Genomic DNA, 13722 nt, shown 5'->3' with positions numbered 1-13722 from the left:
TTTCTGAATATACAATAATGTCATCTGCAATTCTACATGGGGTGTAGAAGATTCCATGCCTTGAATATCTTTCGAATAGCCAAGCCCTCTCAATTACGCTGCAGGGAGGAGGGATGGGCCAACAGGCCAGTCTTCCATTTGGATGCGATCCTTGCCAATTTTTGAGCTTTGTACCACTCATAACACTCAGTCAACCTTAAGAAAAATAGTGTGAAGATGGCCAAAAAAGAAATATGAAACGATTCACCTGTAGGCATTTTGTTCCATCCCAAAACTGGTTTAGTGCTTCTCCCGCTTGCTTCCAAGATGCCCCTGTCGCCCTGCCGGAGCAGCTATAGCTCTGTAATTCCTGCCAGTCTTGTCTCCCGCACCACATGGCTGAGCATGGCTCTGTAAGTCATTACTGTACCTGGCATCATTTGGGATCTGGGGTGAGTCTGATGAATGTTTAAGTTCTGAAATAGAGGAGTTAATTTTTTTATTATAGTTTAAGTTCTGTGCAGAACGTGCAGGTTTGTTACATAGGTATACGTGTGCCATGGTGGTTTGCTGCACCCATCAATCCATGATCTACGTTAGGTATTTCTTCTAATGCTATCCCTCCCCTAGCCCCCCCCCCCCTACAGGCCCCGGTGTGTGATATTCCCCTCCCTGTTTACATGTGCTCTCATTCTTCAACTCCCACTTATGAGTGAGAACATGCAGTGTTTGGTTTTCTGTTCCTGTGTTAGTTTGCTGACAATGATGGCTTCATCCGTGTCCCTGCAAAAGACATGAACTCATCCTTTTTAATGGCTGCATAGTATTCCATGGTGTGCATGTGCCACATTTTCTTTATCTAGTCTATGATTGATGGGCATTTCGGTTGGTTCCAAGTCTTTGTTATTGTGAAGAGTGCTGCAATAAACATACGCATGCAGGTGTCTTTATAGTAGAATGACTTATAATCCTTTGGGTCCATACCCAGTAATAGGATTGCTGGGCCTAATGGTATTTCTGGTTCTAGATCCTTGAGGAATCGCCACACTGTCTTCCACAATGGTTGAACTAATTTACACTCCCACCAACAGTGTAAAAGCATTCCTATTTCTCCACATACATTCTAGTATCTGTGTTTCCTGACTTTTTAATGATCTCCGTTCTAACTGGCATAAGATGGTATCTCATTATGGTTTTGATTTGCACTTCTCTAATGACCAGTGATGATTAGCTTTCTTTTCGTATGTTTGCTGGCTGCACAGATGTCTTCTTTTGAGAAGTGTCTGTTCATATCCTTTGCCCACTTTTTGATGGGGTTGTTTTTTTCTTGTAAATTTGTTTAAATTCCTTGTAGATTCTGGATATTAGCCCTTTTTCAGATGTATGGATTGCAAAAATTTTCTCCCATTCTGTAGGTTGCCTGTTCACTCTGATGATAGTTTCTTTTGCTGTGCATAAGCCTTTAGTTTAATTAGATCCTATTTATCAATTTTGGCTTTTGTTGCCATTGCTTTTGGTGTTTTACTCATGAAATCTTTGCCCATGTCTATGTCCTGATGGTATTGCCTAGGTTTCTTTCTAGGGTTTTTATGGTTTTAGGTCTTATATTTAAGTCTTTAATCTATCTCAAGTTAATTTTTGTATAAGGTGTAAGGAAGGGGTCCAGTTTCAGTTTTCGGCATATGGCTAGTCAGTTTTCCCAACACTATTTATTAAATAGGGAATCCTTTCCCCATTGCTTTTTTTTGTCAGGTTTGTCAAAGATCAGATGGTTGTAGATGTATGGTGTTATTTCTGAGGCCTCAGTTCTGTTCCATTGGTCTGTATATATGGTTTGGTACCAGTACCATGCTGTTTTGGTTACTGTAGCCTTGTAGTATAGTTTGAAGTCAGGTAGCATAATGCCTCCAGCTTTGTACTTTTTCTTTAGGATTGTCTTGTCTATACAGGCTCTTTTTTGGTTCCATATGCAATTTAAAGCAGTTTTTTCTAATTCTGTGAAGAAAGTCAATGGTAACTTGATGGGAATAGCATTGAATCTATAAATTACCTTGGGCAGTATGGCCATTTTCACAATATTGATTCTTCCTATCCATGAACATGGAATGTTTTTCCATTTGTTTGTGTCCTCTCTTATTTCCTTGAGCAGTAGTTTGTAGTTCTCCTTGAAGAGGTCCTTCACATCCCTTGTAATTTGTATTCCTTGGTATTTTATTCTCTTTGTAGCAATTGTGAATGAGAGTTCACTCATGATTTGGCTCTCTATTATTGGTGTATAGGAATGCTTGTGATTTTTGCACCTTGATTTTATATCCTGAGACTTTGCTGAAGTTGCTTATCAGCTTAAGGAGATTTTGGGCTGAGACTATGGAGTTTTCTGAATATACAATAATGCCATCTGCAAACAGAGACAATTTGACTTCCTCTCTTCCTGTTTGAATATGCTTTATTTCATTCTCTTGCCTGATTGCCCTGGCCAGAACTTCCAATACTATGTTGAATAGGAGTGGTGAGAGAGGGTGTCCTTGTCTTGTGCTGGTTTTTCAAAGGGAATGCTTCCAGCTTTTGCCCATTCAGTATGATATTGGCTGTGGGTTTGTCATAAATAGCTCTTATTATTTTGAGATATGTTTCATCAATACCTAGTTTCTTAAGAGTTTTTAGCATGAAGGGCTGTTGAATTTTATCAAAGGCCTTTTATGCATCTATTGAGATAATCATGTGGTTTTTGCCATGGGTTCTGTTTATGTATGAATTACATTTATTGATTTGCATATGTTGAACACTCCTCAGCAAATGCAAAAGAATGGAAATCATAACAAACAGTCTCTCGGACCACAGTGTAATGAAATTAGAACTCAGGATTAAGAAACTCACTCAAAACCACACAACTACATGGAAACTGAACAACCTATTCCTGAATGACTGCTGGGTAAATAACAAAATTAAGGCAGAAATAAATAAGTTCTTTGAAACCAATGAGAACAAAGATACAACATACCAGGATCTCTGGGACACAGCTAAAGTAGTGTTTAGAGGAAATTTATAGCACTAAATGCCCACAGGAGAAAGTGGGAAAGATCTAATATTGACACCCTAATATCACAATTAGAAGAACCAGAGAAGCAAGAGCAAACAAATTCAAAAGCTAGCATACAAGGTATAGAATGAGTCAAGCTTGCAGTCTGCTGCCGAGTAGGTGGGCCAGACCAGTGTTCTTCAAAAGAATAAATAACTACAATTAGAGCAGAACTGAAGGAGATAGAGACATGAAAAACCATTCAAAAAATCAATGAATCCAGGAGCTGGTTTTTTGAAAAGGTTAACAAAATAGATAGACTGCTAGCCAGATTAATAAAGGAGAACAGAGAGAATAATCAAATAAATACAATAAAAATGATAAAGGGAATATCACCACTAATCCCACAGAAACACAAACTTCCATCGGAGAATACTATAAACACCTCTGTGCAAATGAGCTAGAAATTCTAGAGGAAATGGATAAATTCCTGGACACATATACCCTCCCAAGACTAAACCAGGAAGAAGTTGAATCCCTGAATAGACCAATATCAAGTTCTGAAGTTGAGGCAGTAATGAATAGCCTACCAACTAAAAAAAGCCCAGGACCAGACGGATTCACAGCCGAATTCTACCAGAGGTACAAAGAGGAGCTGGTACCATTCCTTCTGTAACTATTCCAAATAGTAGAAAAAGAGGGACTCCTCCCTATCTCATTTTATGAGGCCAGCATCATCCTGATACCAAAACCTGGCAGAGACACAAGAGAAAAAGAAAATTTCAGGCCAATATCCCTGATGAACATCGATACAAAAATCCTCAATAAAATACTGGCAAACTGAATCGAGTAGCACATCAAAAAGCTTATCCACTGTGGTCAATTCAGCTTCATCCCTGGGAGAAGTTAATTTTAACTCTGTCACTAACTTGCTGTGTTACTTAGCTACATCATGTACTCTCCCCAAGCCACATTTCTTTTCATCTGTCACGGATGGTTATGAGTACTGAGTGAGACAAGGTATAGAATGAGGCAAGCTCGCAGTCTGGTGCTGAGTAGGTGCTCAGGCGTGTAGGCCAGACCAGTGTTCTTCAAAAGCTGGTTTGCATGTTACTCCAATGATTGGAAGTGTTCAAGGACTTTACTCTGACGTTCAAGGCTTTCCACACAACCATATCCTCATATTCTACACAAAATTCTATTCTTTTCAGACTTTCTCCTTCTCCCTGACCCAGCCCCTTCTTGACTCCACACTTTGGCTTCCGTTATTTATTCTGATTACAGGGGCCTATGAGCCAAATAATGCTTTCTTCCATACCACCTGTCTATCTTGTAGTATCTAATATAGTCTTTCCCACCTACCACTTCTCTGATACTTCATGCAAGCCTCCGTTCTCCTCTTCTGCAAAAAGCTTACTAATGGCCTCCACCTTTGTTGTTGAACCTTAATCTTATTTTTGTGACATTCCTACTGAACAATTGCAAATAAATTTCATCTCACCAATTAGATTCTAAGTTTCTACAGGGCAGATTTTTTTTTTTTTTGTTTTCTTTCTCTTTTCTTTTCTTTTCCCTTCCCCTTTCTTTTTCCCTCTACCCTCCCCTGCCCTCTCCTTCTCCTTACTGATCTCCCAATGTCTAACAGAGTCCGCTATAACTTTAGTTATTAATGTAAAGGAGCACCTAAAAATACAAAGAGTTTCCATATACATGAGCTAGTTTGACTTCTGAAACCCCTCCGTGTGGTAACTATTATTGTTTCCATTTCACAGATTAGAAAACTGAGTGTTCCATAGGCATAATGGCTTGGCCAAAGGGGTAGAACCAGCGTTCAGATGGCAAGTCCAGTGCTCTTGAAGGAATGAGCTCTGTCTCCATCCCTGGGGTCTTTGTAATGGCTTGGAGAGCTTCCTGTTCTAACTAACATCTGCAAAGTTCCTGTGCCATGTGGGGTAACATACAGGTTCTGAAAACTAGGATGTGGACATCTTTGGAAGGCTATTATTCTGCCTACCACAGGGCAGATGTGTGCTAAAAATTAATAAGCCATAATGTTAAATCTAGAGCTATTTCTTTGAATGGATTGCCTCCTAAGCACAGGAATTTCTCTAGTGTGTCCAAATGAATTTTGAACAATAAAACCCCAGCACGCTATAGGAAGGAGTCACATGACAGAACGAGCTTTGCATGAACCCTGTGCTGTGCTTAAATTATGAGTGTATACATGTCTATTCTTCCATAGAGTTGGGGTTTTGTGTTTTTACCACAGCCCTCATCATATTGCAATGGATATTTGGTATATGATCTATGTGTCTCATTTCCCCCAGTAGGTTATAAGCTCTTTATAGATCAAGTACCATATCTTATTGCCTTTTATCCAGCCATGTGGTGGAGGCTTGATACACATTTGAAATAAATTTAACTAATTCATTTAGCTGAGTTAAACAGGCCAAGGCCATTACCCCAATAGATCCGTTGAGTCACATGAGAGTATCTCAACTGGCTTAAAAATGTAAATGCTGGCCATCAATTTGGACCGCTGTAGCAATCAATACATTTCATATCCAGAGTCTGAAATTACACAAGGCTTTAGAAGTTTCAAAATCTACTTTTAGATTGCTCAACCATGTAGTTCTAATTCTGGCAAAGTACTCAAAGCATCGTGTAGGATATTACATCATTTCTGGGAGCATCTGGGATTTGCTAAATAAAAGCGGCTGGGAGGATAGGCTCTGTCATTGAATGGAAAGCATCCTGAGTGAAATCATCACCAATATTGATCATGTGAGTTTCTACGGAAAGCCTGTGAGCCACTTAATATACTATTGCCTTAATGCTGTGACTTGTGACCCCTACCTTCCACTGCAGACTCAGCAGAAGTTTGGTTGAAGGCAATGATTATTGGATCCAGAGTTGGCCTTCAGACCTTGTTGAATGGTAGAGAAGCACTCACCTGTTTTATTTTTCCCTACCCTGGCTTAAGAGTCCCATGGAAAGCCTATTCCTATTAATTTGTTTTCTTTGACTGCTAATATATTTGAGAAAGGATAAAAAGGAAATACTGTACTAGAATAGTTTGCAAAGCTTGCCAGAGATCTGAAGTTTGCCCAGGGCCTCAGGGACCAGTACAGCCCAGCAGTCGACTTTTATTGTACGTGTAATTTCCCCAAACGATGCCTTCTTTGATTCTTTACAGTAAAACGTGAAATTGACTTCAGGTTTTCGGCCCACAACTATATTTTTAAAGGCATTTTAGTCTTCTTTGGGTGATGAATTCCTTTGCACACTGGCTAATAGGCATACGTCAGCACACAGTTTAGTGGTTCCTTCTATTTTGAATTTCCCCTTGCATGTTTTCTTTGATCCTTATACTTTGTACTTAGTGTTGGATTACTTCTATAAAGCAATCGGACAATTTCCCTTGATGTGGATCTTGAGGAAATAGTCCAGAGTGATTTTTCTCTCCTACTTTCCCATTCCCTAGTAGTATGCTTCAGCACACAGGCCACCTCATAAGCCATGGGACAGGTCATCTATACCAGGGATGTCCAATTTTTCAGCTTCCCTGGGCCACATTAGAAGAAGAATTTTCTTGGGTCACACATAAAATACACTAACACTAATGACAGCAGCTGATGAGCTAAATTAAAAAAAAAAAATCACACACACACACACACACACACACACACACTTACAGTGTTTTAAGAAAATTTACAAATTTGTGTTGGGCTATATTCAATGCCATCTTGAGCCACAGGTTGGACAAGCTTGATCTAAACAGCTCTTTGACACCTTCTGGGCAGAAATGAGCAACACACAAAGGTAGGGAAGCAAGAATGCTTTAAAGAGAAAAGAACAAAAAGTATGGTAGCTTGCGAATCCTTGAGCGTGCTATGGTTCTGTCCCGGCACCTAGCTCGCAGGTGGTCCTGCTGCCACTGTTTGCTAAGTTGAAATGAACATTGGTTTTGTTTCCGGCGGATGTTTTCAAATAAGTACTTTGTCAGAAACCTGTGTCCTTCTCAATCAAAAAAACAGGGAGAAGAATAGTTTCTCCTTATAGACAGAATTAGGAATAAAACTCTGGTCCCTCATCAAACTTTGGTTCAACTTTTAGTTCTTCCTTTCATTTTCTTTTGAATGACAGTATCTGTTTCTCTTTTCCTACATTATTTAGTTGAATTTTTAGCTCATGGGTTTTCAGGGATTATTCTTTATTTACATAATCATTTAAGTCAAAGTGTTTCTCACTGTGGCTACATCCCACAAATTTGTGATATAGTTCAGTATAAAGTATTTGAAAATTTCAATTATTTTTTTCACTGATCCATGAATTTTTTAGCAGTGGAGTTTCTAAGTCACACATGTTTTGGGAAGGGTATCTATGTTATTGATTTCTCATTTATTTGCATTGTGATTTGCATGATAGAGACTTTCTGATATTTGTTGAGATTTGCTTTGTGACATTCTAATATAGTCAGCTTTATAAATAGTCCACATGTTTGACAATAATGTATATGTTCTTATTTCCATTGGTTCAAGCTTGTGGTTAGTGTTTTTCAATCTTTCTCTGTTTTGTTGTTTGATCAATCTAGTTTCAGAGGAAGCTAGGTTAAAATCAGCTTGTATGTGTGTAGACTGAATGTATGTTATGATTATCATATTAGGGACGTACAAGTACAAAATTGTGACATCTTCTTGGGGAATCATTCATTTTATTACTCATAGTTTATTTTATCCCAAATAATGATTTTTTTTATGGTTTTATTTTGTCTTCTCTTTGCTTAGCATATGTTTAAATATCCATTCACTTTCAATCTTTATGTGGTTTTAGTTTTAAATGTGTTTCTTGTAAACAGCATATAAAACCAACATAGTAATCACTATCTTCCAAAAGGTGAGTTTATTGCTTTGCATTTGTTGTGCTTTCTAATATGTGTAGGCTTATTACTACTATCTTATTTAGTGTTTTCTGTTTACCTTGCCTTATGTTTGTATCTTTATTTCTCCAGTTTACCTTCTATATATATAGGGTCAATAATCTGTTTTTTCTTTTTCTTTGAGACAGGGTCTCACTCTGTTGCCCAGGCTGGAGAGCAATTGCATGATTATTGCTCACTGCAGTCTTGACCTCCTGGGCTCAATGTGATCCTCCCACCTCAGCCTCCTGAGTAGGTGGGACCACAGGTGCATGCCCTCTTGCCCAGATAATTTTTGCATTTTTTTTTTTTTTTTTTTAGAGACAGGGTTTTGCCATGTAGCCCAGGCTGGTCTCGAACTCCTGGACAAGCAATCTGCTTGTCTTAGCCTCCCAAAGTGTTGGAATTACAGGCATGAGCCACTGTGCCCAGCCAATAAAATTTTAATTCATATTTTCCCTCTGCTGATTTTGAAGTTTTATGTATTATTTCTCTACTTTTAATAATAACTCTTACATTTTTCACACATGTACCTAACAAGTCTAAAATGTATGAGCTTGCCACCTTTCTCTTGAATAATACAGTGCTTAGAGTGCCACTCCATTCGACATGTCACTGCTGTTCAGCATTTGAGAAACATCTTGCTCAGATGGTTCTAAAATGAACCGTCATTCATTTACCACATTTAGATGTCCTAAACTCCACGTTAGTTGTTATAATTTTTGTTTTAAACAATACATTCTTTAGATTTATACCACGTTTCTGAGTTTCTTTGTTCACTGTTGCATCCTGAATCTCAACCATTTTCAGTTGAATTTCCTCTTTCAGAATTACGTCTTCAGAAATATCTGAGAGTCTATTAGTGGTAATTCTGTCCTCTTAAATGAGAGCATATTTATTTTTCCCTGAGTTTTAAATGATAGTTTAGTAGGAATCAACAAAATTCTAGCTTGACAGTTATTTGAGGCTATTATTCCGTTGTCTTCTCTATTGTTATGGTGAGAAGTCAGCTGCTGTCTTGTCTTACCTTGAAGTCCATCTGTATTTTTCCTTCCGATTGCCTTTAAAAGTAATTTTGCCTCGATGAGTTTAGATCTGGATTTCACTCAACTTGTTCTCCCTTTGGCATATTTTACTTCCTTAATATAAAGATTTCTGTTTTGGATCTACTCTATATAATTCTAATCCATTGTTCTCTTTAATATTGCCTCTTTCCCATTCTCTCTGTTGTTCTCCTAGAAGTGTTTGTTGGACTTTCTCATTCTGTCATTCATGTTGTTCAACCTCTCGTTCATATTTCCCATGTCTTCAACTTGTAATCTTGCATTCTAAGGTATTTTTTTTCATATTTATTTTCTAGTTTCCTCATCCTCACTTCAGATAGATTTAATCAGGTGTTTAAGCTGTCAATTAAGTTTCAAATTTCTACTATAATTTTCATTTTTTTAAGAAGTAGATGTGCTTCTTTTGCAAGCCTATTTTTTCTTAAAACACTTTTCTGATTTCTTCTTTTATATCTTTACTCATTTAAGGCACGGGTACCTAACCCCTGGGCCATGAACAGGAACCGGTCTGTGGCCTGTTAGGAACCACACTGCACAGTAGGAGATGAGCAGTAGGTTAGCAAGCACTACCACCTGAGCTCCTCCTCCTGTTGGATCAGCAGCAGCATTAGATTCTCATAGGAGCACAAACCCTATTGTGAATTCAGCATGTGAAGGATCTAGGTTGTGTGCTCCTTCTCATAGGTGGGAATTGAACAATGAGAACACTTGGATACAGGGTGGGGAACTTCACACACCCGGGCCTGTCATGGGAAGGGGGAAGAGGGGAGGGATAGCATTAGGAGATATACCTAATGTAAATGACGAGTTACTGGGTGCAGCACACCAACATGGCACATGTATACATATGGAACAAACCTGCACGTTGTGCACCTGTACCCTAGAACTTAAAGTATAATAAAAAATAAAAAATAATAATAGTCATATGGAACAAACCTGCACGTTGTGCACCTGTACCCTAGAACTTAAAGTATAATAAAAAATAAAAAATAATAATAGTCAATTAAATTTGTTGTTAAGAAAAGCACTAGGTGTTCCTGTGAATATCTGCAAGAATGATTGCACTTAAATATCATTGTAAAACTAGGGCTAAGGGAATGAAGATTTAACAGAGAAATTCCAGCCACTCATCATCAGATAATAGGTGGCTAATAGAACAAGTACGATATTAGAAATTTTTAGAGTAAATAAGAAGGCCTTATCGAAGCTACCAAATTCATACCACATAACTGGATATTTGGCAGTATTTTAGCAGCAAATTTTCTTTCTTCTAATTCCCAGTTTTATTAATTAAATTACAGAATATTTTCTGAAACTATACCTGACAGTATCCAGAATGATCAGGAAGTAATTACCGAGATTTTTTTTCAAGAATAATATTTATTCATCCAATCATTCATTCAATCACTGAACACTTGTGGGCCATCTACTGTATGCCAGCCAGAATAAGGTGACACGAGTATTAAGGTGACACATGAGTATTAGAATTAGTTTCTTCTCAAAGTATAAATGTACTGCATTTTCTCCTTTGTTCACCTTCAATTTATTATGAAATAATCAGCATGTTGTGATTTGCCCTTCAAGAAAAAGATTGTTATTTTTTAAGGGGCATACTGGGTATATTTTATAATTGGTAACAAGAAAACTTTGCCAATCATAAAATAATTTTTATTTGACAAAGCATGCAGACTCAAGGATGACTAATTATTTGACTAAAAAAAAAATCTCATCTCTTCAAAGAAAAAAAAAAAAAGAGTATCTAATGCCTGATGATCAGAGGTAGAACAGTTTCATCCTGACACCATTTGCCACCACCAGCCATGGAAAAAAATTGTCTTCCACAAAACTGGTCCCTGATGCCAAAAGGTTGGGGACTGCTGATTTAAAACATATTTTATAGTCTCTATTTTAAATTCTTTGAGTGTAATCTTGTCCCATATTGCATCTGCTATATCATGGTAGATTGTGTTTTAAATTTCATACTTTGACTTCATCGTCAACATAGGCATTATGCATATACTATTGTAGGGCAATGGTTGCAGACATGTTTCCCTGGAATATGTTTTTGTTTGTTTTTGCCATGTGTTCATGGCTGTTTCAGCCCAGTTCAAAATTTTAAGTTAATTTCTTAGCACGAGTGTTCCCAGGATGTTCATCTGGTACAGAGGGCGATTCCAAAGTCAAACAACTGTGTAATACAGGTCCGCTATTACACATTCCGAGGGACAACTTTACTCTCCATCCCAAACCCGGCTCAAGAGAGATGAACTTTCATTTCCTCATAGTATTGGTAGGCAGCTAAAATAATCTTTTTAAAATTTTTGGCTTCGGAGAGATTTCTCTTATTTTCTTGCAAGCTCAGAAAGGATGTTTGCCCTATTTTTATTTAGAATTTTAGGAATTCAGTAGCAAAGAGAATTCCTTGGGAAAACTAAGTTCTCATTTTGTTGCCAGAACCAGAAGTCCTGGGGACGTCATTTCCGTATACTGAAAAGAGATCGTATATTCAACATTATCTCTGATGTGGAATCATCCCAATGTACCATTTATGTGCAATGGATTTTAGAAAATAAACCATTTAGGGATTAAAAATATTGAATTACCTCCTTCTTTTAAATTACCTGGGAACTGTTCTTTCTAAATTTGCATTTGGGGATTTCTTGAGACCATGTCCATTAAATAACAAATTCTGTACTGGAATACTGAACACAGTGAGTATGGGATAATAGAAACACAGGCTATTTGTGTATTTGTCACAGTTCTTCTAGGAACAAGTAACAGAAACTCAAGTCCAACTGGGTTAAGTAAAAAAGTGATATTTATTGACCCAGATGGCCAAAAAATCTTGGAGTTTATTGTTCAAGTATAGCTAGAGCCACATACTCAGAAAGTATTAGATTAGAATATGTCTCTTTTAATCTCTTGGTTCTCCTTTCTTCTGTGTTGGCCGCATTCTCATTTGGATGCTATCTTTATGGTGGCAAGATATTTTCCAACAGCCTCAGTTAAAGAGGATAGCAGATCCTCTTTAGGTCTTGTCTAGCAGATATCCTTGGCCTGTGGCTTATTGGCCTTGGCTTAGATCATCTGTCCATTCTGATCAGTCCATGCTCTGATTGGCCTGGTCCCTGGAGTTGTGATCAGCTTTGGTCCAACTACATAGGCTAAGAATGGGGGGTAGTTTTCCAAGAAAAAAATAAAGAAAACCAAAACACAGAGTGCTGTCACCAGAAGAGAAAGGAATGGAAGTTGGGTAAGCAAAGTACAACAAATGCCCTCCATAACCTATCTAATTTCTTGTTTGTGTTTGTTGTTCATTTCAGGATAGTGTTGAGTTTAGAAACATCTGCAGTCATTTGGCTCTACAGATTGAAGGACAGCAGTTTGACAGAGACTTGAATGCTGCCCACCAGTGTTTGAAGACAATAGTCAAGAAGCTGATTCAGTCACTTGCTAATCTTCCTTCAGATGCCCACGTGGTAGCCTGTGCTTCCTTGAGACAGATCTTACAGAATCTCCCAGACATATGAGTGTTAAAGGTATCGGGAGTAAAACCACAGCCAGCACTGTTAAAAGAACCAGATACTTTCCTTCCTAATTGGGTCAGCAGACAATGGATGTTTTTATATCCAAAGGGGAAAGACTTGATGGCATGTGAAACAGTCTGACCAGTGGCATCTGTAGCCTTCAGGATTATAGCATGTTAGTGAAATTTTTTTAAAGCAGTAGTTCACATTTTTAAGTATATTGACCTATTTGCTGACTTTCTGATTGAAATACATTCTACTTTGTGAAACTGATTTGATTATGTATGTATATATTTATTCATATTGTTAGTTTTTATTGAATGATACCTTAATTTGTATTCATATTAATGTAGGTCTAAAGGGTTTAATGTGGTTATTTATATAATTAAAGTTCCTTGGCTCTTAAAATGACCTTGAATAAATGAGATATTTGATAATTGCAATGTTCTATTAATACTTACTGGACACTTCCTTTTATGTTACAAGAATGACCTTTGTAGGACTACATGTGTCAGTAATCATGAGTTTCAATTCTGACATTAATAACTTACTGTTGAGCACAAGAAGAGTTGCTTCTAAACCTTGTGCTTTTATATACTAATTTAAAAACTTAAAGTGATAGTGAGCTATGACTTACCAATCATGTATGATATGTAAATACAAAGCACAGTATTATTAAAATCTCACGTGGAAAAGTCTAGCTCTTACTGTTTCTAAATATTCTGATTGAAGTAGGAAATTCTTTGAAAAAAGGGAGGGAGTGGATTTACTGGCAGGTTTCCCAAACCATTTAGAGCTGGGAAGAGAGAAGATGATATTTTTTTTCAACAACAGTCCACACATACTTAGGAAAAACTAAATTTCTTGTTGTTCAATGATGACTGTGTTGAGAGCCAAAGTAAAATGCTATTTTTCCCTTAAAATTTTAATAGAAACAGCAACAGACTTAGAAAAAAAGATTATAGTGTATATGTGCAGCTTGTTTTCTAAAAGAATCGTCAACTGGGTCTGTGTGGTGGGAGTACAGTACTATTTCTAAGGTGTTAATAGTAATCAAAGCCTTTTTAATCTCACCCACTCTGATCCTAGTTGGTTCTAAATGTTTTCTTCCAGAATCTGAGAATGAAAGGTAAACATTGCTTCTCTTTGGAAGTAACTGACCGTTTCCAGAGAAGGGAGCTAAGTATATGATACTGAATTCTAAAGGAAAGATGG

General features: G+C 37.4%; 1 protein-coding gene across 2 annotated transcripts in view; it reads left to right on the top strand.

Moving 5' to 3' along the window:
- The window catches only part of DLEU7 (deleted in lymphocytic leukemia, 7), a 136700-nt gene that overhangs the window by 15059 nt on the left and 107919 nt on the right, over positions 1 to 13722 (top strand). Inside the window, exon 2 of one of the 2 annotated variants that reach the window (XM_025364503.1) lies at positions 12304 to 12916. The exons of the other annotated variant lie outside the window; for it this stretch is intronic. Coding sequence (XP_025220288.1) covers positions 12304 to 12510 — 207 coding nt within the window. The 3' untranslated portion in view covers positions 12511 to 12916. Of the gene's footprint in view, positions 1 to 12303; positions 12917 to 13722 lie in introns of those variants that run through there. 2 annotated transcript variants of the gene reach the window in all.

This window comes from Theropithecus gelada, chromosome 17 (genome assembly GCF_003255815.1).
Source record: "Theropithecus gelada isolate Dixy chromosome 17, Tgel_1.0, whole genome shotgun sequence".
In the NCBI taxonomy this organism is placed as follows: domain Eukaryota; kingdom Metazoa; phylum Chordata; class Mammalia; order Primates; family Cercopithecidae; genus Theropithecus; species Theropithecus gelada.
Note: the sequence above shows the minus strand (reverse complement) of the source record. Positions and strands in the feature narration are given on the sequence as shown.